The 27,049-nt window shown below is 24.5% G+C and overlaps 8 protein-coding genes across 8 annotated transcripts in view, besides 7 other annotated features; 3 read left to right on the top strand and 5 right to left on the bottom strand.

The window, feature by feature from the left end:
* EHI_180380 (heat shock protein 70, putative) overlaps positions 1 to 826 on the top strand; it is a gene marked incomplete at both ends in the record, with an annotated part of 1,681 nt that extends 855 nt beyond the window's left edge. Inside the window, one exon of the mRNA XM_001913697.1 lies at positions 73 to 826. Coding sequence (XP_001913732.1) covers positions 73 to 826 — 754 coding nt within the window. The remainder of the gene's footprint in view (positions 1 to 72) is intronic.
* Positions 827 to 911: 85 nt separating this feature from the next.
* Positions 912 to 1,035: a repeat region.
* Positions 1,028 to 5,673: a repeat region.
* Positions 5,674 to 6,180: 507 nt separating this feature from the next.
* EHI_180390 (AIG1 family protein, putative) lies at positions 6,181 to 7,188 on the bottom strand (the record flags this gene model as incomplete). Its single annotated transcript, XM_648725.1, has 1 exon — positions 6,181 to 7,188. The coding sequence occupies one exon, from the start codon at positions 7,186 to 7,188 to the stop codon at positions 6,181 to 6,183; it is 1,008 nt and encodes a 335-aa protein (XP_653817.1).
* A 1,279-nt stretch (positions 7,189 to 8,467) lies between these two features.
* On the bottom strand, positions 8,468 to 10,591 carry EHI_180400 (uncharacterized protein; the record flags this gene model as incomplete). Its single annotated transcript, XM_648726.1, has 1 exon — positions 8,468 to 10,591. The coding sequence occupies one exon, from the start codon at positions 10,589 to 10,591 to the stop codon at positions 8,468 to 8,470; it is 2,124 nt and encodes a 707-aa protein (XP_653818.1).
* Positions 10,592 to 11,439: 848 nt separating this feature from the next.
* Positions 11,440 to 11,987: a repeat region.
* A 3,214-nt stretch (positions 11,988 to 15,201) lies between these two features.
* Positions 15,202 to 15,662: a repeat region.
* Positions 15,653 to 16,527: a repeat region.
* A 61-nt stretch (positions 16,528 to 16,588) lies between these two features.
* On the bottom strand, positions 16,589 to 17,449 carry EHI_180410 (uncharacterized protein; the record flags this gene model as incomplete). The annotated part of the gene is made up of 1 exon (XM_648718.1): positions 16,589 to 17,449. The coding sequence occupies one exon, from the start codon at positions 17,447 to 17,449 to the stop codon at positions 16,589 to 16,591; it is 861 nt and encodes a 286-aa protein (XP_653810.1).
* A 297-nt stretch (positions 17,450 to 17,746) lies between these two features.
* On the bottom strand, positions 17,747 to 19,411 carry EHI_180420 (uncharacterized protein; the record flags this gene model as incomplete). The annotated part of the gene is made up of 1 exon (XM_648719.1): positions 17,747 to 19,411. The coding sequence occupies one exon, from the start codon at positions 19,409 to 19,411 to the stop codon at positions 17,747 to 17,749; it is 1,665 nt and encodes a 554-aa protein (XP_653811.1).
* An 804-nt stretch (positions 19,412 to 20,215) lies between these two features.
* EHI_180430 (Rho family GTPase) lies at positions 20,216 to 20,917 on the top strand (the record flags this gene model as incomplete). Its single annotated transcript, XM_648720.1, has 3 exons — positions 20,216 to 20,272; positions 20,333 to 20,476; positions 20,534 to 20,917. The coding sequence occupies 3 exons, from the start codon at positions 20,216 to 20,218 to the stop codon at positions 20,915 to 20,917; spliced, it is 585 nt and encodes a 194-aa protein (XP_653812.1).
* Positions 20,918 to 21,083: 166 nt separating this feature from the next.
* Positions 21,084 to 21,623, top strand: EHI_180440 (uncharacterized protein; the record flags this gene model as incomplete). The annotated part of the gene is made up of 1 exon (XM_648721.1): positions 21,084 to 21,623. One exon carries the CDS (start codon positions 21,084 to 21,086, stop codon positions 21,621 to 21,623), a length of 540 nt encoding a protein of 179 aa, XP_653813.1.
* A 96-nt stretch (positions 21,624 to 21,719) lies between these two features.
* On the bottom strand, positions 21,720 to 24,791 carry EHI_180450 (structural maintenance of chromosomes protein; the record flags this gene model as incomplete). Its single annotated transcript, XM_648722.1, has 1 exon — positions 21,720 to 24,791. One exon carries the CDS (start codon positions 24,789 to 24,791, stop codon positions 21,720 to 21,722), a length of 3,072 nt encoding a protein of 1,023 aa, XP_653814.1.
* A 109-nt stretch (positions 24,792 to 24,900) lies between these two features.
* Positions 24,901 to 25,565: a repeat region.
* Positions 25,566 to 26,107: 542 nt separating this feature from the next.
* Positions 26,108 to 27,024: a repeat region.
* Positions 27,025 to 27,049: the final 25 nt, after the last annotated feature.

Consider the following 27,049-nt stretch of genomic DNA (forward strand, 5'->3'; position numbering starts at 1 on the left):
CAAATTAAAGAAGGAAGCTGAACGAGTTAAAATTGAACTAAGTAGAAATGTAGATTGCGAAATAAATTTAAGTCATATATTAGGAGAAGATAATAATGATGATCTAGACATTGGTTTAAGTGTTTCAAGGAAAGAATTTGAAGAGCTTTGTGAAAAGAAAGGATTATATAAAAGACTTATTTCAAAAATAAAAGAAGTTACAGGAAAAAGTGATTTTGTAGGAAACTCTGTTCAATTGGTTTTATTAGTTGGTGGAACTTGTTTGATAAAAAGAGTAAGAGACGAAATAGCAAAACTATATGACGTAAAGAATTTTTCTGATATAAACTTTGATTCACTCACTGCTGTTGCAAAAGGAGCTGCATATTTATCACATTTGAAATCTGAATGTTCAATTGTTGAAGAAAAAGTATATGAAATAGTACCAAAGTCTATTGGGATAGAAGTAAATGAAGGAAGGTTTTATGTACTTATTCGTGAAGGAGAACAATTACCTACAAGTGAAAAAACAAAGATGTTTAAAACTTACAAAAAAAATCAAGAAGTTGCTGACTTTAGGATTTATAGAGGTACTGGTAACTACACTAGTTCTCCTGGTGTAGAGTTTGTTACAGCAATGAGTATAAATGGATTTCCTTTAGGACCAGCTGGAAGTGTAACTTTTAAATTAAAAATTAAATTAAATGAAAGTGGACTTATGGAATTATCTGCAAATGTTTTTGGAACAGATATTCATAAAGAACTAGCAGTTACTCTTGATTTTGAAAAAGTTGATGAAACATTTGAAAGATTAAGACAACACTTTAACCTTTTCCCAATATATTAATTCAATTTTTTATATTTTTACTTATTGGAAATAAAATGCAGATGGAAGTAATGTGCCTTTTGACTTTATACATTATACAATTTATATCTTTTTATCCAATTCAGGAAATACAAGAAAATTTTAATGCCATGGCTATTGTGTAAAACCTTTGTGTCTTGTAAAGAAAAACAAACAATACATAGAAATTCAATGTCATACAATAAAAAAAAAAGGTCAATTAATAGATATATCCTCAATTGGATTTTATGATTATTGAGAAGTGTTTATTTAAGTTTCTTCACTATGCTCTATTGGTGTAATAGAGTTCATTTATAACATACTCCCATTAGATTGTACTTCTTCTAATGTGCTGCCAGAATTGAATGTGTAAAACATTAAGTCTTTCATATTTTTGATTATTATTGTTCGTAGGATTTTGGAAAAGTCTAATTGTAATTTCAGTACTTTTAATCTTCTTGCTGACTCTTTATGTATTAAACCATTTATTGATAATATAACAGGTATTATTTCTACATATATTAATTCTCTATTGTTTCTTATTTTCTCTTGTAAATCTTTGTATTTATTTATTTTATGAATGTAATTTAATTCTAAATTATTATCCTGACATATAGCAACATCTATAATATATCATTTCTTTTCTTTCATATTTTGATAATATATATCTGGTCTTCTAGCATGGAATGAATGGTCACTAACCAATAAATCTTTATTGTAAGTTATAACCATTTCATCATTATTAATACATTTAGGAGGAATATTAAAATCAATAGCATCAAATTCATTAAAATGGGTAATTAATAAGTGTTTATATATTTGTTTACATAATCATGTTTTAATATTTGATTCTTCTTTCATTACAGGACATCCTAACAATATATGATTAATAGATGCTATTGTGTTAGGACAATGTTTACAATATTTTAAATCATCATTTTGGAGTATTTTAGATTTAATATTTCCTGTCATAGTTACACCTTCTTGCATCTTTACTATTTGGAGGAATGCATTTCTTTTTATGTTTAATGACCTCCAAGTGGCTACTGTTAATTTCTTATCATTGAAAGTGCCATTTGCACATCTTATATATTCACCACATTTCTTTTCTTTCCATTCATTTAAATATCTATCATTTAATTCATTATTTACAAATTCAAATATTTCCTTTACATTGTGCTTTCTTTCATTTAATTCTATTACATTCATTAATTCATTAAAATTAATATTCTTACCAAATGCTTTCTTCATTCTTTTAATTATTCCATTTGGATTTTCTTTTATTATTTCTATCATTTCTCCTATTCCTGTGTTTGATATTTTTATTTTAAATATATTCTTAATAATTCTTTACCATATTCATCTCTTGATGACATTAATCCTAATCCCATTTCATTTATTTTAACATATAATCTACTTTTTGGGATATTTCTACTGTATAATTGGAGGTGAATCAATGAATTTTCTTATTTGTTTATCTATATTCTCCAATTCTCCTAGTTTCAATGGGACAATACTAAATCCATATCTTAATTTGGAGATTATATCACTATTAATCTTTTTTATTGTATTGAGAATGCTATATTTCATAGTGTTTAATGATGATAAAATAGAAGATACATCATTTAATATTCTTGTACAATATTTATTGATATTTACTTTATCTCCTATTTCAATACCAAGGTATTTATAAGGATTATCATTAGTTATTCTTGGTAGTTCATCTAGTTCACCATTTATTTGACTATTAATATTAGTCATTATCCCACTCTTTTCTACATTAATTTTTAATCATATTGCATTAAATATTTCTTTAGTTAATTTGTGTGCTTTTTCCATTTCATCGAGGCTATTAGTCATTATCTTTAAATCATCAATATACAATATGTGGTTTAACTTGACTTGTTTTTCTTCTCAATTCATTTTAATATTTAATTTGTTTATTTGTTTATCTAATTGTTTAGATAGTATGTCAATAGATAATACAAATAAAAGTGGAGATAGGCTGTCACCTTGTATTATTCCTCTTTCTACATTAATCATACCTACACTTTCTTGATTATAATACAAATTAAGATATGTATTATTTAATATATATAATATACTATTAATTACTACTAGTGGGATATTAAAATATATTAAACATTATTTAATCCATTGATGGTTAATACTATCATATGCTTTGGAAATATCATAATATGTTTCTACCAACTTCAATTTAGTCTTTATTAATAATTGTTGGATTATAGTGTTATATAACAATCACTCTTTTGATGCATATGCGTATTTCTTACATCAAATTTGATTTAATGATAATTGTTTTTCAATTGGATTTAACATCAATTGGCTTTCTATTTTCATCTTTAATATTGATGGATATACTTTTAACAAACAATTTAAACAAGTTATTTGTCTGTATTTCTTTTTGTCTAAATTATCTCATTTCTTATATATTAATATTGTTCTTCCTTGAATAAAGTGAGGAGGTATTTCATTATGATTATTTAACCATTCATTAAATAATTTTATTAAATATTTCTTTGGTTGTTCTAAATATTTAATCAAAAATCCTTGTATTTTATCATTTTCATTTTACTTTCCAGTTAGCAGTAAATTTAATAGCACAGTCTAATTAATTTGGAGTGATTATAGCCATTCTATTATTAATTCTATTTTCAATTAATATTTCATATAAATTAATATTCAGGAAATCTATATTAGTGTTAGTTTCATAGATTCATTTCCAGAAATTAATAGTGGAGATATTATCTGGATATTCATCTTCTTTAGATTTATTTAGATGTTGTCTTTTCCATATTTCATCATTTTATATTTCAATCTTATTCTTTTCCAATTATTCTTTCTTGTTTCTATTTCTATTCTTTTCATCTTTCGGAGGTATTTATAATAGTTTATTTGTTCATTTGTTTTTACTTTAATATGGTATATATCATATTTCTTAATATGTAATATTCTTTTTAATTTCATATATTGTTTATTATGGAGTAAATCTCTTAATCTACATATTTTTGATTGTATTATTCTTTCTATACTTTTCTTTCCACTTCTTTCTTGTTTATTTTTATTAATTATGTTAATAGTGGAAGCTACCGTTTTAATATAATGATAATACTCATCTAATGTATTGATTATTATTTCATTTTTATTAATATTATTAATTATTTGATGTACTTTCTTCTTATTATAATAATAGTTAATAAATTGTACATCTTCTTGTTATTTCATTTCTTCTTCTTTAAATATTTTCATTACCTCCTCTTCTTCTATTTCTTCTTTCTTGTTCACTTTTGATATTATTTCTTTTAATTCTTTATCTTTCTATTGATGTTTTATTATTTCTTCCTCCATTATTCTATTGATTTCTCTTTTAATTTCATTCTTTATTTTAAATGTCTTCTTTATTATTTCTTTATATTCATTAATGTCATTTATTTTAATTCCAAATTCATGTATTAATCTTTCTATTATTTCTTCTTTAAGTTGACATCTTAATTTTCTTTCAAATAATTTCAAAGCAAAACATTTATAAAGTGTTAAAATTTCTTCTTCTCTATCTGTTTGCTTCCCCCGTTTTTTTTTTTGCTTGTCTAATTCAAATGTAGTGATCCTCTTATGCTGAATATCCATTTCTTCAATGAAATTCTGCATTAACTTTCTTTTTTTGGAAGATCATCTTCACTTGATGATATTTCATCAGCTACTACCACATTGGGGAGAGTTCATTTACTATTTGTGTTTCAGATGAGTCTGTTATATTGTAATTTACCTCATCTTTCTTCTTTTCTTCCTGTGTATTTTTATTTTCTAATTTAGATAATTTATCTTTCAGAAAGAGCAATTGTTGTGTTAAATTGTTTACTTCAGACTTTTTCCTCTCAGAATCAGCATGGAATTTGAATATTTTTTTATCGCACTCGTAGTTTTTTGTATTTATTTCATTCTCATGCTTCTTCTTTAATGCCATAATATCCTTAGTTAGTTTTTTTATGGTTTGGTCTTTTATTTGTAATTCCTTTTTCATTTCTTCTTTCTCTTTCATATCCTCCTCCACTTTTTCCTCTATTTCTTTTACTCTTTTCTAATTTTCATTGTTTTCTTCTTCTTCCTTTTCTACCAGCATCCTCTTCTCCTCAGCAAGCCTAGCTTCTACTCTCGTAGAATCTTTATCATCGTCTTCTTCACTTTCAATACTCATTACATAGTTATTGTATATTCTATTATCATTAATCTCATTTGGGTTGTACTGTTTATTGTCTTCTTCCATCGTCATACTAATAGTCTCTTCTTCCATTCTGTTTGTTTTGGTTTTTTCTCGTGCAAGAAAATACCATCTCCTCCATATTGTTGATGATGTATATTCTTTAATCTTGGTATTTTTTATTTCTTCTACTTCTTGTGGTGTAAATATTTTAATTTCTTCTTCAAAGAGTCTTTTCCAATATTCTTTGTTTTGTATTTCAATGATTTCTTTTCTTTGATTTCTGTTTTGTTTCTTATTTTGATATTGTTTGTACCTTCTTTGAGTGTTATTGTGGTACTTGTTTTTCTATTATTGATATTGTTTATTTCTGTTGAAGTTGTTATTATTATTAAAGTGTTTATGACGATGATTATGAATGAAGTGATGAGTGAAATGATTTGTATCAACTATGTTGTGATATTTATGGTTATAATTCTTATTGTAATGATTAGTGTGATTATTCATGTATCTCTGTCCATACAGATAATACCTATTTTCACTCATTCTTCTATCATTTATATTTCTTGGTTGATATGAATTTCTTCTTTGGTTATTTGTTTTTCTATATTTTTTGTGGTATCTTCTGTAACAAATTTTTCAAAATAGCAAATAACATCTAATAGAGAATAAAAATAGTTGTAACATTGCAGTATTGGATAGGGGGTATTATCATTTTTTAATAAATTCAATGTCATGGCTAGACAATAATTATTGAATCAATGCATATGTCTCGGTTACATTTTCTTTGCTGTATTTCTTATATGTAATATTCGAGTCTCAATGATGAATTATGTAAGAAAATAAAAAGCAAGAGATATTAAAAAATGTGTAAAAATGTCGCATAATTGAAATAAATTATTCAAATTGGATTTTGTATAAAAAATTATCAATAAATAGATTTTTGAACAAATAAATATTTATCAATCAAACTTGTTAAATAAAATAATTATTTTTCTTTAACATTTTTAGAATTTCTTTTTTTTTTTGGTTCTTTGTGTTTCCTAACAATACTTGGTTGCTAAAACAAAAACATGTTTTAAAGTATTGAATTAAAATTTATTCTTTTTCTTAAAAAAAGTTAAGAAAAGAACCTCTTTTAATTTGACCACTTTTTTTTTCTTCTGTTATTGTCAATTATGCCTTTGACAATACAACCACCAATAACAATTGCAGCACCTAAACCAGTCATGGTATCTTCAAATTCTTTATTTTCTTTGTTCTTTTCCTCTTTTGGTGGATCTCTGTAAATATATTCTGTGACTTGTTTTGGGAACTCTTTGACTTTGGTTGTAGAACTAACAGTTTCCCAATTTGAATAACTTGGTTCATCTTCATCGTAACGAAATCTCTTCTCTCTTACCAAGTGGTTGATTTGAGTTGTTAATTCTTTTTCTGTTTTACTTATAACTATTTCTTGATCTTCCTCTTCTAGAATAACAGATTCATAGACAATGTCCCTCTTTTCAACTTTGTTAACATCAATCGGTGATAATTTTCTTGCCCAATTTAAAAGGGATTCAATTTCATTCTCTGACCTAGAGTTATCTTGTCCTGTACATGGGTTTGAGTCTACAAAAAACATTGGGAAAGTTATATGTTCACTTCCTGTTTTTTGGTTAATATAATCCATCATTTTTGCATTATAATATGATTGTTTAATATGAATAGATTCTTCTAACACAGCTTGAGGGTAAAAACACATGCACTTTGTCCATACTACACAAACATGTTTCCAAAAGCCAATAATTGGGAAGGTATTAGCTATTATTCTAATCATTATTTGAATAACCTCTGAAAATTTATCCTCATGAAAAGGTAATACAACAACAATACCTTTTAATCCTTCTCCTTCTTTTTTAATATAATCTACCATTTGATTCATATATTCTCTTTGACTTTCTTGACCTTTGGAATCGTTAAAACCAGGAGTGTCAATAACAAATATATCACTTCTATCACTTATTCCGTAACATCCTTTTGTTTCATTTGTTTGAGAATCAGGATTAGCGCTAACACTAAACACATTCTTTTTAAGTATAAAATTACCAAGTGAACTTTTACCGTGACCTGTTTGTCCCATCATAAGTAACTTAGTTTGTTTCATTGTCTCTTGATTGATAGTTGTTTACAACTCCTTTAAATACTGGTGATGAGTATAAAAATAAATTATATGTCATTCAATAATATTTTCGTTTACATTTATTTTATCATTTAAAAAATGGCAAGCAAGAAACTCACTTTTTTGAAAAAAATCAACAGGAAACATAACCTCATTCCAAATTTAAAAACCAATTTTTGATTGTTTACTAATTTGAATACAAATTAATAATTTATTTTTATACATGTCATAACATAATTTTTTTGCATGTTATAATTAGACAAATTAAACTAAATGAAATGAACTTTAAGAGGGGGTATCACTATTGCACATCCCTTTTACTTTTTTTTACCAAACTTTTCTGAAGAAACGACTCAATACAATTTTTTATGTTCAACTTTATTTTTTCATGACAACAAAAATAACGTCTACATATGAAAACAATTTATTTTTATTGAAATTACATTGAATTATATTGATAATAGATGACTTATACAATAATCATCAATTGAATATTTTATATTTTAATTATATGATACCATAATTTCATCTTTATTTTCCTATTGTTTTTTCACTATTTTCATTTGACGACAGGAAGTTGACCAATGAAGCAATTTCTTGAAAAAGTATAGAAAAATTAAAACAATTCCAATAAAATGTGATTTCAATACCTTTATTTTTATATAGATTTCTCTGTGAAATATATTCTAAATCATTATTGAAATAATCATGATTTGTTCAAATAAACAAAAGTATTATACAAATTAATACAATTTCTGTATTAAAATATTTATTGTTGATTAAATTATTTCACTTTAATATATGTTATTATCTATAACACTTTAATAATAACGATATGAATACGGTTATGCTAAACAAACCATTCAGTATTTTCGTTTTCTCTAAAACCAAAGTATGTAAGTACATTCACAAAAATAAGAATTAAAGAAAGAACATAAAATTAATTAACATATATGTATATATCAAAAGAATAATACGATCAGGAGAATATATGATTAAAGTCATAACAATATTTTCAATTTAATTTATATTTTTCATCATTGGAAATAAAATATTTATTACCCAGTACCTCTTTATGGTTTTTAATAAAATTGTTGTTTTGGCAGTTTTTATGGATAAGCAAAATACAATCAAAAGTTTACTAATTTCAAGTGTTATTACTTTTGTTCATTTATATTAATGAGACTCTCTCATTATACAAAATTTATTTTATTAAAAATAACTATTAAATATAATTATAAGTTAAACCTCTTCAATTATAGAGTTAAAGGAAAGCCATTACTCCTATTAGTATCATGAATATGTTTACTGTCATTTGTGGTGTTCCATTACTTGGATTTGGTGGATTAACACATATATCCTCAACACATTTGTTATTATTATAGTCAAACTTATATCCGTCATCACAATAGGATACTATACATTTTGTACTCCATTCTCCATTATCCCCACATTCATATCCTCCATGTCCATGTTCTACTTTAATTTCTTTATCACAGTTACTATCTACTTTAACCAATCTTTTATTCTTTGGATTACACTTTATTTTATACTTATCAACTATTTTCAATGTTTCTTCTTCAAATTCTTCTAAGTTATTATTTGAATATTGATAAATATTCACCCTTTCATCTATCATATCTGTCAGAAATTCTCTAGGAATAGTTTCATCATAATTATAATTATACCTAAATGATTCTAAGAAACTTAAACTAAGTGAATATCCATATTTAAAAATACTATATTCAGAGCCACATAAACCATCAATATCATCTACTCCTGTTGGTGATTGTCCTACTTCAAATTCTTCATCCTTACCATTAGGGTCACCATTAAATCCAACAAGAATAGCACTTCCCCATTCTTTTAATCCTTTTGTCAAAATCGAACAAGCAGAATAACAATATGAGTCTGTATAAACTACTATTTCTGTTGGTTTTCTTGGATTTTTCATTAATTTATTTTCTTGAAAAACTTCAATTGATGGTTGTGTAATTATATGTTCAACATCTCCATATTTTATTGTTTTTGGTTTTAAATACCACGGATATAATTTAAATCTGCAAATTACACTTTTAAAAAACCACACAATTTTATTTAAAAAACCTTCTTGATTCACTCCTATGCATTTTTTAAGCTCTTTTTCGTCAAACAGATTTCCCCTTTTATTACATGTTTTGGGGTCAGATAATATATCTCCTTCAATCCCCGTTTTCAACATTGCTTCTGTACATGTTGAAATCCTTGCTGAAACTATCATTCTTACATCATTATGTGGTGCAAATATCTTTTCTATCCATTGTTCAGATCTTCCTTCTCCTCCAGCATTCTCTGGAAGGATTACTTGAATTGGATATTCATTTGAGTCAAATAATTTGATACAATTTAAAACTATTTCATTATACCGACTAAGTGAGTCCATACTTATAAACTCTTTCAATACAAAAGTATTCACTTTTTTGTCGGAAACTCTACAATATATAGGTTCAACTAGTGACCCATATTCGTTTTTTAATTCTTCGTTTTCAGTCGATTCTATTGTTCTGTTTATTGATTTTAAACTTTCTTCTTCATTATTATTTTCTATCTGTTTTGTGTTTTCTTTATATCTTGAATTATGTCTAAGAATTGAATAATTAACATTATCACTTTGTCCATTTTCCCACTCAATATAAATTTGTTTGTTCAAATAATTTTTTGGTAATGGTTGGGAAGTTAGTCGTCCTTGTGTTAATGCGTAATCAGACTCTGTTGATTTTGCCAATGTAAATTGTGCGTGTGGACATTTCAATCCAATATACTCTTTTCCAAATTCACGAATAATATTAAATGGATCTTCTCCATTTATTGTTTTAATAGCCACGTCTTTGTTATCTATTATTTTTTGTGGAACGTCAACTGAAACTCCCTTAAAAACATCTTTTGGAATTAAATACATTTTCTTATTTCTGTCAATGGTAATATTAAAAGGAAGGAAATAATAGAAATATAGCAAATCTTTGTTCCAATTGTCTGACAATTCATCATTTACATAAAACCTTAAATGCATGTCTCTTGTTGAAACAATAAGTTTCTTAATTTGAAAATAGAAGTCATAGAAACTTATTGTGTCTGTATTTATTTTATCTAATTCTGCATCAACATCTACTTTTTCATAATAATTATTTGAAAATGATGGTTGTGGTGGATTCTTTAATATATCTTTAAATACGTATGCCTCCAAACGTACTTTTAATCCGTTTATTATTTCTTTATTTTGTTCAGGTAGAGTGTCCAACGATTCAATACATTCAAATGCACCATCAACAGTATCTATTTGACTCCCTGTATATTCATAACATTGCTTTGAAAATGAGACAGTAATAAATAGAAATATAAAGTAGATCATTTTAATGAATACACCTTTCTTAGTTTGTGTTTAAATACTCATTTATCCTATCATTTATTTACCCCTATTTTTGATTTAGTATCATTTTATTACTATTTTCATTTAATTCATTTTTTCTTTTATCTTCTTTTCTTCTTAAGTTTTTCTATCGCATTAATTTCCATTTTCATTAACATTGCATTTGATTTATTTTTCATGTTTTTAATCCTAAATTAAATTAAACATCATTCATTATTTCGATAATTTCAAATATAAATTATTTCTTAAATGTTATCATGTTAATTAAATTAACATCGATTGATAAATTAGCAATAATTATAAAATAAAATTACATACCTACAATTACCCCCTTTTTATTTATTTATTGTTATTGTTAAATTTGTAAGAAACGTTTTATGTATAAATATTCAATTATTAAATAAAAATGATAATGATAATTTTAATTATTCCAATTAACCTCACATAGATATATTAACAGTTTTATCAACTCTAGTTAAGTTGTTGATTGTAATTTAACATTGTTCTTTATTTATTATGAAGAAAAAATAAATAATGATAAAAAGATTATGAATAAATTAAAATAAATGAAATTAATACAAAATAATTAAATGAAATAAATGAAATAAGAGTTAAATTTCATATTATGAAAATAAAGAAATCAATTGAAATAAAAATATGGAAATCAAGAAGAGAAAGAATAAAAATAGATTAAAATTATCATATCCATATTAATTGAAATAATGTAATGAATATAACTAAGCATCATCATTTACATTATTTAATTCAAATTAAATTTAAATGTTATCATATTTTATATATTATTTTATATTAAAAATATAAAAATAAGATCGAAGGTGGCACGTCTGAAACACCACACACAAACCCTAGTACAAATTCATACTTCGACTCTCCCAGTTATTATCTGGTTATGACGGTGCCTTTGAATTAGGAATGTATTAGGGAATGGTGCAAAGGGTGCAGCAAGAGAATACAGTAGAATATTACATGGATGTAATATAAGAATCTACTGAAGTGTGGGTATGACTAAGAGAAGATTAGTCAAAGTAAGACTAAAAAGAAGATTAGTCAAAGTAATACAGTAGTAATAAAATGATTCCTTCTCCCATTCATAAAATAAGAAAAATGAAATTCCTTAAAATTAAGGTAGAAAACAAACAAAAGGTTAAAAAGAAGAAATAAACAGAAGAAGTTTGAAAAACCTTAATAAGAAGAAGTAAAACAAAGAAATGCTTTCCTCATTTTCCAAGATAAACCTAAAGAATAGGTTTAACAAAGAGATTACTCTTTTTTAATAAGCGAAGGGACGGGATTAGTCTCCCCTGAGCTAGGAAGAATAGATGAAAATGTTATTAACACTTAATTAACTAATTTTTATTAAAAATTATAAAAAATATTGAACATTATTAAATATTTTAAATAAATCATTATAATATTATTATTTTTTATTATAAAATATGTATTTTACAATTAATCATTTGTTTATCTATTATTTAATTATCAGTTTATTTCTTCGTGGTGTGAATTTTACTCTTTCATTATTTTGTTCAATATTACATAAAATAACTTCATTATTGAATCGATTTTTAATACTCAGTGTGTTAAAATGAAGTTATAAAGAAATGATAAAAATATATTAATAATATTAGTTTATGAAGAAAACTTATATTCAAAAATGACAATAAAGAATAAAATACAAAATGTTAATAATGAAATGTTATATTGTATTTTATTCATGAAATGTTCAATAAACTCTAATTTATAAATATTATCACTAGTTTATTTTGTTTATTTTCTTCCATTTAAATAATTATATTTTAGAAAATAATAATAATAATAAATAATTGATTTATCTCTTTTAATATTTTCATTTCTTATTATTTATTTAAAGTAATTAATATATCAATTCATTTATTATAATATTTTCATATTTTGTTGAAATTCATCAATACAATTATAATTTAATTATTTATAAAATACATTAAATAACAATGTCATCTTCAGTACTAACTTTATTTATTTTCCATTTTCATTCCTATGTGCATTTTGTTCTTCTCGATTATTAATTTATCATATTTCTTTTATAGAAATATATTATTATGAAAATTCAAACATAAACAATTTCATTAACTCATATTGTTAATATTTTATTCATAGTGTTCATTATTATCATAATTATTTACATATTATTCATTGATTTATATTTATTTTATTAACCTAAATACTAATTAATCATCTATCTTCCATTAGAGGATTGCTGTGATTATTCCATTAATAATCAAGACTTGGTTTATTGTGTTTATTTCTATTCATTTTGAACATATAACTTCAATACACTGATTCTTCTTACAATCAAATTTATATTATGACTCATAAGATTATTAGAATCAAATCAATCAATACATTTTGAAATACTTTCTTCATATAATTTTTTCTCTTTATGAAGAAAATACATAATAAAATGTGTTTATGTTATTGAAAGAGTGTAGTTATTCAATACTGTTATCATCTGATCTAAATTCAGTTTTGGAAAACTGATTTTCTTTAGTTAAATTTTTATATCAAGTTTGTCTTTTGTTTTTTCATCATTCTTTAAACTGTCTATTATTTCAATGTATATCTTATAATTAACTGTTACATTTTCTTTCCATTTTAATACCTATTGGTGTATTTAAATACTCTTTTATTAATAATATATTACTCAAATTACCATCAATAAGTTTATCCATTGCATTTATAAATTGTGCATGTAGACATTTTAATCAAGTGGAGTTCTTTATTATTTCAAGAATAATATTAAAGAGATATTCTCTATTTATTGTCTTAACTCGTATATATTTATTATAACTGAACTCTTTATATTTGACAACATGATTGACATAAAAATAGTTTCTCTGAGATATGAACAATTTATATTATTATCAATACTCATTAAGAAATGAATGAAATATTCCCAATATATTATTTATTTTGATTATTAAGTTTTGTTAATATTAAAAATTAAATGACAATCCTAGATTGAAACAATAATATTATTAATTTGCCGATTTAAATAATAAAAGCAGTTATTTATATTTATTTTATCCAACTCTATTATTATCAACTTTCTCATAATAATCATTTGAAAATAATGAATATAATAGATTCTGTGTCTTTAAAACGTATGAATATAAATATTTATTCAATAAATTAATATTATCATTATTTCGTATTCTTTTATATTAATTGTTTCATTAATTCAAACACATTATTTATTGTATTTATATTAGAATATTATATTAAACACATTGTTTGTAATTAAAATATGATGAATAAAATTATAAAGTTCAATTATAATGAGTTTAACATTCAAAATCATATTTAAATACTTATTTATTCAATAGTCTATTTACATTATTTCATGAAATATTGTCAATAAATGAATGTATATAATATAATATTACTTTATTATAATTTCATTAGATTCTAATGAATAAGAATTTTAAAATATTAATCGTTTTTTATTAATTCTACTTATTCTATTTTTGTTCTTTTCTTTTAATTGTTTTAATTTATCTATTTACTCTTTTATTTGTTTAACCATCTTATCCATTTCTTTATTTATTAGACATTTATCTTTTAGTTTGTTGTGAAATGAAGAACTGTTTAAAAATAAATAAATCAAATAAAGAAAAAACAAACAAACAAATTAAATGAATAAATATAAAAAATAGATAATATTCAATACAAATAGATATAAATATATTAACATAAGAAATGATAATAATAAAATACATGGTAATAGGATAAATATTTATAACAAATTTGTGTATGTAATAAAATACACTAACATGAAAATATGAAGATAAAAAACAAAAGAAAGAATCGCTAATAATAAAAATACTGATTGTACATAATAACTAGAATAATAATAAACAAAGAATATATTTATAACAATATCTCTAATTAAAACGATATGATAAATATTTTTATTTCATTTGTGTCAGACAACAACCAATAAAGTTATTATTTATCATTATTCTATTATCTTTTTATATCAGTTACTTTATAACCAGATTAAAAATTAAAATTAACAAAATGAATAAGTATTATCAATTTAATTCATCAATCAAAGTAAAACACAAATCGTCTTATAATTATAAAATAAATTTCACTAATCAACTATTGATTATATACATCAATTAATTCATATTTTATATTAACTCAGTATTACAAATCGTGTTTGTTTTTATTTTTTAATTTTTCATTATAAATTCTTACTATGCACCAAAAATCAAGAAAACAACCAAATATACCATCAGTAATAAATGAAATAACATCAACAATTATAACTATTTTCTATTTTTATTTCATTCTTTCAAACTCTTTACTTCTTTTCAATTTTTTCTTTTTCTTTTTCTTCATTATACAACTTTCTGTTTTTTATTACTAATTTCATACTATTCACAATGAAAAACTTCACCATTACTTATTTTTAATATTCTATATTATTGTTTCATATCTTATATTACATTTCGTTTATTCTATATTTTATTCATTTATTTATCTTATTATTTTCTTTTTAATTATTTAATTTTATTCATATTACATTTGCTGCTAAAGAAGGAATAATTAATAGTTATATGTTGAAGCAGCAGAAAGAAGAGAAATACCCAAAATATGTTGAGTCATATTATGACATTAAGAAAACATATGACACAGTAAACAACGAATGGGTTATTGAATCATTAAAGTATTTTAATTATGAGTGTGTCATCATTGACATTATTGAAAGTATGATGACTAGATGGAAGATATTCATCAATTATAAATATAATGAATATACTGTGATGTATTAAATTAAATAGATAAATTTTACAAGGTGATTCCTTATCAAATCTACTCTTCATCATACAGATGAATGTAATTTCTCAAATCATCGAAGAGAAATTCCCAAAATCAAATCACACATTATATATTGATGAAATTAGAATAATGACGCAAAGTGGTGAAGAAATTTGAATAATCCACTATGAAATTAAAGAAATAATAAGTTACATATTGAAATGGAAATATCATCAAATAAATGGATATTTCAGAAGATGGTTTGAGTCAAAATGAGTAGATTAAAACTACTACAGTGAAAGCATGGAAGTCAATCAATATTAAAAAAAATGCATTTCTCCATTTAACTAAAATGCAAGATGGAACAATATTTTGTGGGTATAGAAAATCAAAAATAATGAAAAATGAAAGACTAAAATACTAAACACTTTGTAAAGACAAGATAACAACAGTACAACACATTCTAATATCTGTATTTATCATAAAAAACCACAAATAGAAAAACATGACAATATTGGCATAATAATATTGATTAATAAGAAAATATACATGAAATAACCAATATAAAAAAACCCATATGAAACAATGTTCAAATATAAAGACATCACAATGATATGGAACAAACAAATAATGCATAAAAATGAATGACAATATCACAAAATACCAGACATATGTAATAGATAAAAAGAACAAAACTAGTCTATTATTTGATATGACTATTGTGGCTGATAACAATATTAATTGAGTGTAAATGAAGAAAAGAAATAAGTATAAAGAATTAAAGAATATTCTAATGAAAATAGAAAAACTAAAAGATGACAAAATAAATCCAGTAGTAATCTCAATAAATGGATTAATAAATAAAGAAAGTAATAAATTAATTAAAGAAATAAAAATTGAGATTGACATCGAGAAAGAAGTAAAAAACATTGTAATTAAAAACATGATAGATGTTATTGAATACTGCTTCTATCACAACCAAACATACTCTGTAGAGCTGCTAGAAGAAGATGGAGACTCATTGACGGGATTAGTCTCCCCTGAACCATTAACAATAGAAACTAATCCTATTAATACTTAATTAATTGCTTGTTTCTTATTTTTTTGTTAGATGATATTTCAATAATGCTATTCTTTTTAATAAAAATTATTTAATTATTTACCAAAAGTTTTTGATACTCTTTTTGAAGAAGACGTATGTCTTATACTCTTTTGAGCATCTTCTTGTGAACTTTTTGCAAGCTCTTCGTATTTTCTTATTTGCTCCTGAATTTGAGAAGAACGTTTTAATCTATTACTTTCATTTCTTTCTGATGACCGTTCTGATGACCTATCTGATGATGATGGACTTCCCTTGCTTCTTTGAACTGGATAAAATCCAACACTTTCATCTAAGCTTGGAAGTTGTTTTAACCGTTCTTGTTTTTCTTTCTCAGACTTTTCTTTTCTAGCTTTCTCTTCTGCTTCTTTCTTTGCTTTCTCTTCTGCTTCTTTCTTTGCTTTCTCTTCTGCTTCTTTCTTTGCTTTCTCTTCTGCTTCTTTCTTTGCTTTCTCTTCGGCTTCTTTCTTTGCTTTCTCTTCGGCTTCTTTCTTTGCTTTCTCTTCGGCTTCTTTCTTTGCTTTCTCTTCGGCTTCTTTCTTTGCTTTCTCTTCGGCTTCTTTCTTTGCTTTAAGTGTTTTTTCATCTAACCCTTGTTTATTAATAACTCCTTGTTCATCTGAAGTATCAGTAACATAAGTTAATTCTGGATAATACCACCAATCTCTAACAGAAGCACTATTTCCATTAAAATTATATTCACGAAGTCCATGAACTTCTTCTATTCTCTGTATTTTATTATGAACCTTTACAAGATAATACCATTCAAGATGAGTTGGTCCATTGATAGTTTTTTTGCCAACCCACATATGTCCATTTGTCCAATTCATTGGAACGCATTCACTGTCATTGAAACAAACATATAAGTCTTGTCCGAAATATGTTATGTAATGAATGTTAAAATTAATTGTAGCCATTAAACAACAAATAATTAAAACGAGTCAGTTTAAATGTTTTGAGTGACGTGGAAGACTCAAAGATCTTTTAATGGTTTATGTAAATTCCTGACAGTTCACTATTATTTCATACAAGTCTTATTATTAAAAGAAGTTGTTATCATCTATATTTATCCTCTTTGAATTAAAGAACTTTTAGTATTTCTTTTGGTTCTTTGTTCATAAAATCAAATTATGATGCAACTCTTTGTTATTGCTTTTTCTTTCGTTTACAAATCTATGAATTGATTTAAAAAATCAATCAATTAAGTTTTTTTTTCATTGTTCCTTTCTAACCTTTTTATTTTCTTTAAACTTTTTTTTTGAGAATTTATCTCCTTTTCTCGTTTGTTTATCATTAAATTTATTCTCCTTTTTATTAACTTTTTTCTCTGATTTCTTTTCAAATTTCGTTGTAGAACCATGACTAGAATGTTTATTATTAAGTCGAGGTTTTTTACCATCCTCATATAAAGATTCTTTCATTCGTTGAATCCTTTCTTTTTCAGCTTGAGTAATTTTTCGTTCATCATATGGAGCTAATCTTTTAAGTGATAACATTTGATTTAATTCTTTATCATCTAAACAGAGAATATCATATGCAGTTAGTCCAGAATCATCCTTTGGTACATTAATATAAGGAAATCTTGTTTTTTCTCCATTTACAATATCTTCAAAATCCATTCCATAATAATCATCAATCATTTTATCTAATTTTTTATCTTTTCCTCGTAAATGTGAAATGTCAACACGTTCTTTAGTTCCATCTGATCGTTCAACAGAGATAGAATCTAACTTATCTTTTTTATTTCTTTTCTTTTCAGATTTATTATTTATTTTTATCTCTTGATCTTCTTCTTCATTTTCTTCTTCCATTGGATTTTCTTCTTCCATTTGACCCTCTTTTTTCATTTCTCCTGCAATTTCTGCTCTTAAGGCTTCAATGCCATCATCTTCTTGATTATAATAATCATCACCAAATTGTTTTTCCATCATTTCATCATATTTGCTTTCATCAAAATCTTCATCCATAAAGTGTTGGTCAAAACTTACACCAGCATCTTTTTGTAATTCCTTGATTCTTTCTTCAATCTTTTTCTTTTGTTCTTTCTTTTGTTCAGCAGTGACTGCCATTGCTTTTCTTTTTTCTTCTTCTTTCTTTGCTTTTCTACGTTCTCGTTGTTCTTTTCTTTTGTTGTGTTCTTTACGAAGTGAGTCTTTAACAGTTCTTCCATATGAAACAATTCCAAGCCTTTGTTCAGCTTCAAAATCGTCTTCTGCATCAACTGCTTTTTGATCTTCATCCAAATCTACATCCTCTTTACCGTCTTCTATTTCTTCCCATTTCTTTTCAAGAATATATTTCTTTAAAAATTCGTCGTCAGGATTATCTGACTTAGTCCAATATTGTTTTGCATTATCATCTAATTGTTCTAATTCTTCATCAACATTTATTGGCTCTGGTTTTTGTTTTGTTATTAACAAATCATCATCTTCACTCATTTCATCAGCTTTTTGATGGAATTCTTTCAATAACCTTCCTTGTTCTTCAACAATTGTTTCTTTTTTGGGTTTTTCTTCTTCTTCAAATACATTAGCCTCACCTCCTTTTTTATCAACTTCCATAACACGTTCTCTAATATAATCTCCAAGTTTAATTTTCTTTTCTTCTTCAATGGTTGGAATAACTAATTCTCCTTCAAAACATTTCTTGTCAACTTTTTCACCATGTGCAAGTTTTGGTAATAATTCTAGGAATTCTTCATGCCATTCTTTTGGTTCAAAAGTTCCATAATCGTCTTCAGCTTCTTGTTCACTTGGGTCTGAAGTTTCTAATTGTCCATATTGATCACCAGAATTACTTGAGGAAGAACTAGTTGACTTTTTTTCTTGAACTTCTTCATCTTCATCAACAATGGTTTGGTTTGGTCCTGCTTTGCTCATGTTTTCTTAAACTACTCAAGAAATTTTCATATATTTCAAAACCTATTTTGTATAATATTAATTTCTTTTTATTATTCTTCTTTATTACTTTTGAAATTATTTTGCTTTAGACAATCAACCAATTTAAAAGGAAGGTTAAAATTGAAATAAGTAAACACTATTTTTAAATTGTTGTTCATTTCAAATTACCTTATGTTAAATGTACTTCTTATTTGAAAAATTGGAATTTAAAAGCTATATTGAAGTTTAGTATAAATTCAACTTCAAGGATGTTCATTTTATTAAAATGGATATAATTTTTTATTATAAACTTTATTAAGTTGTTTAAATTCAATAAATAGCAAAGAATATTCTGAAATTCTCTATTTTAACTAATAAATCGAAAAAATTAAGTTCCAAATTGACACTACTCATTTTTAAACACGAATTAAAAGAATTAAGGTATTACTTAAAAGAAGACAAATTTCTTGGAATTATATTTTTAAGTGAGTTAAATAAAGCCAACACTAAAAAAAAAAGCTAATACATGGGTATTACAGCATCTAACCCAAAAAATTATTGAATTTTTTTACTTTTAAAAATATTTCTATATAAAAAGGGGAAAAGAATAAGAAAAAAAAGGGAGAAAGAATAAGAAAAAAAGGGGAAATAACCCATTAGAATTATCTGTGGTTTTTGGAAGGTCAAGACTATAAAAAGAAATAATAAAAAATTAATAAAAAAAACTATACAAATAGATGATTTAAAAATAAATAAAAAAAGAAGAAAAAAACGAGATCAGACTAGTAATTCATTTCATTCATTATGGCGGAAAGAAGAACTGTCAAAATTGTAATGGTAGGAGATGGTGCTGTTGGTAAAGTTTGTTAAAATTATAAGGTTAATTCATCTGAAAAAAAGAAATGAATTAATAAATGATAGACTGCTTTATGTAGTACTTTTGTTAATAACCAATTTCCACAAGACTATATTCCAACTGTATTTGATAATTTTTCACGTCTTCAAACTGTAGATGGAGAACAAGTAACAATGAGTATTTGGGATACAGCAGGACAAGAAGAATATGTTTGTTAATAATTTCAATTTAAAATGATAAAACAAAAGAGTTTAACTTAATTATAGGACCGTTTGAGACCAATGAGTTATCCAAATACAAATATTCTTATTATTTGTTTTTCAATTGATTCAAGAAGTTCTTTTGGAAATATTTCTCAACGATGGTTACCTGAAATTAAACATTTTTGTCCAAATGCTCCATTTTTATTAGCAGCAACAAAGACTGATCTTCGTGATTCTGAAGATGTTAAAAGTAAACTTCAAATGGAAGGTAAAACTTTAATTTCAAAAGAAGAGTCTCAACAACTTATGAAAAAAATTAAGGCTGCTGGTTATTGTGAATGTTCTGCTCTTCAAAACAAAGGTGTTGCTGAACTTTTTGATGAAGCTGTGAGAAAAACTAAAGTAGGAGGAAAAGGTAAAAAGAAAGGAGGGTGTGACCTCTTGTAATTCACTGTTATAACTGAATAGAAAATATGGTTACTCTTCTTGATTAAAAATAAAATAACAATTTAATTTTTGTTTTGTTTTTTATTTATGTTATAAAATAAAAAAATATTCTTTTGTTATATAAAATTATTATAGGTTTTTTAATTACTTTTTATTTTGTATTGTTATGGGAAAGGTACATAGTTTTCCTTTGAGAAAAGACCCTTTTTCACAATTACTACAATGGTCAGAATTAACAACTAGTCAATTGGTTTTTGATAGTGACACAGACGGAGAAGATCAAGATAGGTTTCTTCAATGTATTTTAAAAAAAGAAAATCTTTATGTCATTGTCATTGATGAATTTGATACAATCTTTGGGATATATCTTCATTATCCATTAATGTCACCATTCAAGTATCCAAGAGACCCACAACATTTTATTTTTTCAATGAAAAAGAAAAATAAACAAGAGTTTATACGGTTTTTACCTAAACAAACTTCCTTAAATAAATCATTAAAAGGAGTAAATAATAATAAGAATTGTTTATTTATTTGTGGAGATGATTCAGTGTGTATATGGAATTCAAGGTATAAAAAGAGTTATATATGGGAACCAATGAGAGTATATGAAATGAAAGAGAATAAAGAAATTAATGGAACAGAATATCCTAACTTACACAATTTATTTTCAATACAAAGAATTATTGTTATTCAAATGAAATAAACAGAAAAAAAGAAGAGAAGAAAGAATCAAAAACAAAAAAATTATAATAAACTATCAATCAATAAAATTTAATATTTGTTATTGATAACACAATAATTATTTTTGATCTCTATCAGGTCGTTTAATTTTAAAAACTTTTACATTATCATTAGACACAACACCATCTAAATTATGAGGTGTAATAAAAATATATTGTCTTTTATTTTGTGATTTTGTTGTTTCCATTAATGTTTGTATAGCGACTTTTCGAGCCATAGAATCCATATAAACATCAAATTCATCCATTGCTCTAAAAGGGCAATCAACTACATTCCATAATGCAAGTAATAAACAAACAGTAGAATAACTACGTTCACCACCAGAAAGAGTTTTAGCACTTCTTTCAGAATCATTATCAATAGAAACTTCTACGTCAAGAATTCTTTTAGAATGGTCAAGTTTAATTTTACCTTTACAACCAGGTTTTTTTTCAAGGTATTGATTAAACAACAGCATAGTTTTTGTTGCAGTTACTTTAAGTAATTCAGTATATTTTCTTTTTCTTCTTTCTAATTCAATTTCTAATTTTGTTTGTAAAGTTTCAATTGAATTAATTTGATCTGTTAAACCATCTAATTGATGTTGTTTTCTTTCAAGTTCATTTTCAACTTCATCATAATTAACATTTTCTAAATTAATTTGTTGTTGTTTTTTTTCTAATTTAATACGTTCATTAACAATACTTTCAACACTTTTTGAAGTTTCAATTTTTTCAAATTCAGAAGAAAGAATAGTAATTTCTTGTAATTGTTGTTGTTCTTCAATTAATAATTCATTTTGGTGTTGAATTTCAATTTGGAATTCTTTTCTTTGTTTAATTAAATCAATTTTATTTTCATTAATTTCATCAATTTGTTTTCTGATATTTACAAGTAAAACTTTTTGTTTTTTTGATTCATTTTCAATTTGTGTTTTTAATGAACAAATTTTTTGATATTCAATTTTTTGAAATTCTTCTCTTTTAATTAATTCATTAGTTTTTGTTTTTTGATTTTTAACTTCTTCTAATAATTCATTTAATTTATTTTTTGAAATTGATAAATTCATTTCCATTTCTTTAATATCTTCTGGTTCTTTTATTATTATATTTTCAGTTTCTTTTTTTTTACTTTCAACAAGTCTTGTATTTCTTTCAGCTTCTCTTAAATTTCTTTTTAATTCATTTAATTGAATAAGTAAAGCTTCTTTTTCTTTTTTAGCTTGATTTTTTAATTCAACTTTTCCTTGTAAATCCATTTTAGAAGTTTTAATTTGTTGTTCAATTAATTGAATTGAATCTTCAATATTTTGACCTCCATAAATTGCTCTACTAGGTAATCTATAAGGAAAATATGCTTCAGTTTTACCTGATTTTTGCATAAAACTACCATTTGAAAGATAAATAAATTTTGCACCAAGTTTCATTAATTCTTTTCCATCATTAAAAGTATTAGCAACAGCAATAGTATCAATATTAATATGGTCAATAAGAATATTAAAAATAACAGGACTAGAAATTGTAATAACATTAAGTAATGTTAAATAATTTTGTTTTTTAATGTCATATTTTTGATTCCCAAATTTGATATTATAAACATAAATTTGAATATCAAAATTTATTTTTTTTGCTATTTCTCTTAACTTTTTTTTATCATTTTCTGTTCTAACAACAAATGATGCTAATGTTGATTTTTTTATACAATTTTCTACTGCATGATTCCATTTATTATCTTTTAATTGAATATATTCTCCTATTGGTCCTTCAATTTGATATTCAAATGTTGTTTGTTCAATTGTTTTAATCATTCTTGGCATATTTGGATGATAAATTGTCATTTTATCTCGTTTTTGCATTTCTAATTTATCTTTTTCATTTTCAAATGCTTTAATATCATTTTGAATATGTTTAATATCATCACCATATCCATTTAATGATTGTACTTTAACTGTAAATTCTTTTTCTAATGGATTTAATTCATCTTTAATTAATTCTTCTTTTCTTTTTAGTGATTCTATTTCTTTATTAATTGTTTTTATTTTTTCTTCTTTTTGTTGTTTAGCACGTTCTGTATCTTTTTGATCATGATTTTTTGATTCTTCAATACTATTTTTTAATAATGTTATTCTTTTTTTTATTGTCTCAATTCTTTGATTATAATCATCTATTATTACTTTATTTTCTCCTTTTTCTTTATTTATATTTTTCATTTTCTCATTTTCTATTCCTTTCTTTTTTTCAATTTCTGTTATTTCTTCTTCTTTTTTCATTAATTCTTCATTTGCTGTTTTTAATTCTTCTTTTAATTCTTCTATTTTTTCTTCTATTCGTTCTTCTTTTAATTCATTTAATTTATTTTCTTTTTCTTCTATTATTTGTTGAATATCTTCTACCTTTTTTTTTTGGTCTCTATATTTTGCCCATATCTCTTCTCTTTTTAATACTTCTATTTTCTTTTTAATTTGTTTTATTCCTTTTCCATCTTCCATTATTCCTTTTAATCTTTCAATTTCTCTTTCCATTTGTGGTATTTGTTCTTTTTTATCTTGTTTTGTTTTTTTTGCTTTACTACACGAATGTTCTGCTTGTTTATAACTTTCTTTTATCATATCAAGTTGTGTTGCTTCTAAAAAAAATTTATATTTATCTTCTGCTCGTGTTGCCGTTAAAAATGTTTTTGATGTATCTTGCATAAGAAGAATACATGGATTGTCAATAGGAATATTAAAATGATCCAAAATTTCATTAACATCTGAACTTTTATGTCCAACAACTCTTGGTTTTTCTCCTGAATTCATTGAATAGATTTTATAACTACTTCCTCCGTCTTTTGATATTTTCCTTTCAATTATGATTGTATCTCCATATTTTTCTTTATCCATTGCCCCTTCTCCTCGATTTCTTAAATACACAGAAACTTTACAATGAGTTTCTCCATTTTTTACTATATCACTTACTCGTTTCCCTCTATTCGTAAATGTGGCTTTCGCTCCAAAACAAATAGCTAATGCTACTAATATTGCTGATTTTCCACTCCCATTTTCTCCTACTATAAAATTAACTTGTGAACAAAGGTCTAATTGAAGATGTCTATGGCACATAAAATTTTCTAAATCAATTCGTTCAATAGTACCAGGAATTTCTTCGTTCATTCTTATTTGTATTATTATTCAGTTGTTTTATTATAAAAACCAAAAATCATTTTTTCTTTTTCTCTTTTTTCATTTTTTTAGGGTTTGATGTATTAAATTGAGGTTTATCAGATTCGAAGATGGCACGTCAGAGACACCACATGAAACCCTAAAATAATCCCATGCTTCGAATCTCCCAGTTATCGTCTGGTCATGACGTGCCTTTGGTGAGATAATATCTATTCAACACTAACTGTTTATTATTATTAATATTTATTAGAAGTGATTATTATAAAAGATTATTATTCATTAACGTGTATTGTTATTCATTAACGTGTATTGTTCTTCATTAACGTGTATTGTTATTCATTATTAATTATAAGGATTATTATTTACTAAGGAGGTATTATGTATTAAGAATTATCATTTATTAAAGAAGACGCATATATAATTGATATTGTTGCACAAAAATTAAACATAAGGACATTATCAAGGAATAGCATTTCTTTAAGGGGTGTCGAAGGTAAAAGGAGATGAGCTATAACAGTAAGTTATGGATATACTCTCCTTAAAACAACAATATAAAGAATGAGAAATATTATATTACTCATTAAAATCAAAATAAAAGTCAGGCAGCAACTTAAATGAAAAATAGTTTAAATCGAGCATGATTGAAAAACAATATTTCAATAGAAATAAAGCGTGTTGAAGAAACTGATTCACTCACTTCTCAACATGATGAAAAACCTAAAAAATAAGGTTAATCATAATTGATTTCTTTTTTTTTTTTTTTTTTATTAAATTGAGGTTTATCTTTTTTTATATTCTTTCTTTAAACTCCTTGTACAATGATTATTTAAAATATACTTTTATTGTTAGTATTACATCAAGCGATTGATTAAATTCATTATATAGTTTCAATTTTTTTGATTAGAATTATTTGATTGTTATTATTATTTCAACATCATAAGAATTACCTAAAATTTATAAGAATAATTAATGTTTTAAGAATAATTTGTGATGGTTTATGATTCTTCTTCTCTTAATAAACTAAGTTGTGTCATGACTCAACTCTTTCATTTATTTTTAGTTAATAGAATTTTCAAATAACTTTTCTATTCATTCAGTTTATTGTAGTTGTATTGGTATAATATTTGTTGGTTGAGTACGTCTTGTAAGACTATTCTTTTAGTTGGTTTAAATCAAATAAAATTGGTACTATTAAATGTTTTCATAATAGGTTAGTTTCGTTTGAATATAAACTAAAGCTAATCTTGTTGCTACTCAGTATATCAATGATTATGTATGTAATAGTCTATCCACATATCCAAAAAAATAAGCAATTAATTAAGTATTAATATGATTAGTTTCTATTGTTAATGGTTCAGGGGAGACTAATCCCGTCAATGAGTCTTCATCTTCTTGTAATTCTACAGAATATGTTTGGTTGTGATTGAAGCAGTATTCAATAACATCTATCATGTTTTTTATGACAAGGTTTTTTACTTCTTTCTCGTTGTCAATCTCAATTTTTAATTCTTTAATTAATCTAATACTTTCTTTATTTATTAATCCATTTATTGAGATTACTACTGGTATTATTCTGACATCTTTTAATTTTTCTATTTTCAATGGAATATTCTTTAATTCTTTATACTTATTTCTTTTCTTCATTTACACTCAATTAATATTGTGATCAGCCACAATAGTCATATCAAATAATAGACTAGTTTTGTTCTTTTTATCTATTACATATATGTCTGGTATTTTGTGATATTGTCATTCATTTTTATGCATTATTTGTTTGTTCATATCATTGTGATGTCTTTATATTTGAACATTGTTTCATATGGGTTTTTTTATATTGGTTATTTCATGTATATTTTCTTATTAATCAATATTATTATGCCAATATTGTCATGTTTTTCTATTTGTGGTTTTTTATGATAAATACAGATATTAGAATGTGTTGTACTGTTGTTATCTTGTCTTTACAAAGTGTTTAGTATTTTAGTCTTTCATTTTTCATTATTTTTGTTTTTCTATACAAACAAAATATTGTTCCATCTTGCATTTTAGTTAATTTGAGAAATGCATTTTTCTTAATATTGATTTCCATGCTTTCACTGTAGTAGTTTTATCTACTCCTTTTGACTCAAACCATCTTCTGAAATATCCATTTATTTGATGATATTTCCATTTTTTGATGTATTCGTCAATAATTTCTTTATTTCTACTACTACTTCTTTTTCTTGGGTACGAAAATTAGCAAAGAAAAA

Source organism: Entamoeba histolytica, genomic scaffold, assembly GCF_000208925.1.
Source record: "Entamoeba histolytica HM-1:IMSS scf_1104750519029 genomic scaffold, whole genome shotgun sequence".
In the NCBI taxonomy this organism is placed as follows: Eukaryota; Evosea; order Mastigamoebida; family Endamoebidae; genus Entamoeba; species Entamoeba histolytica.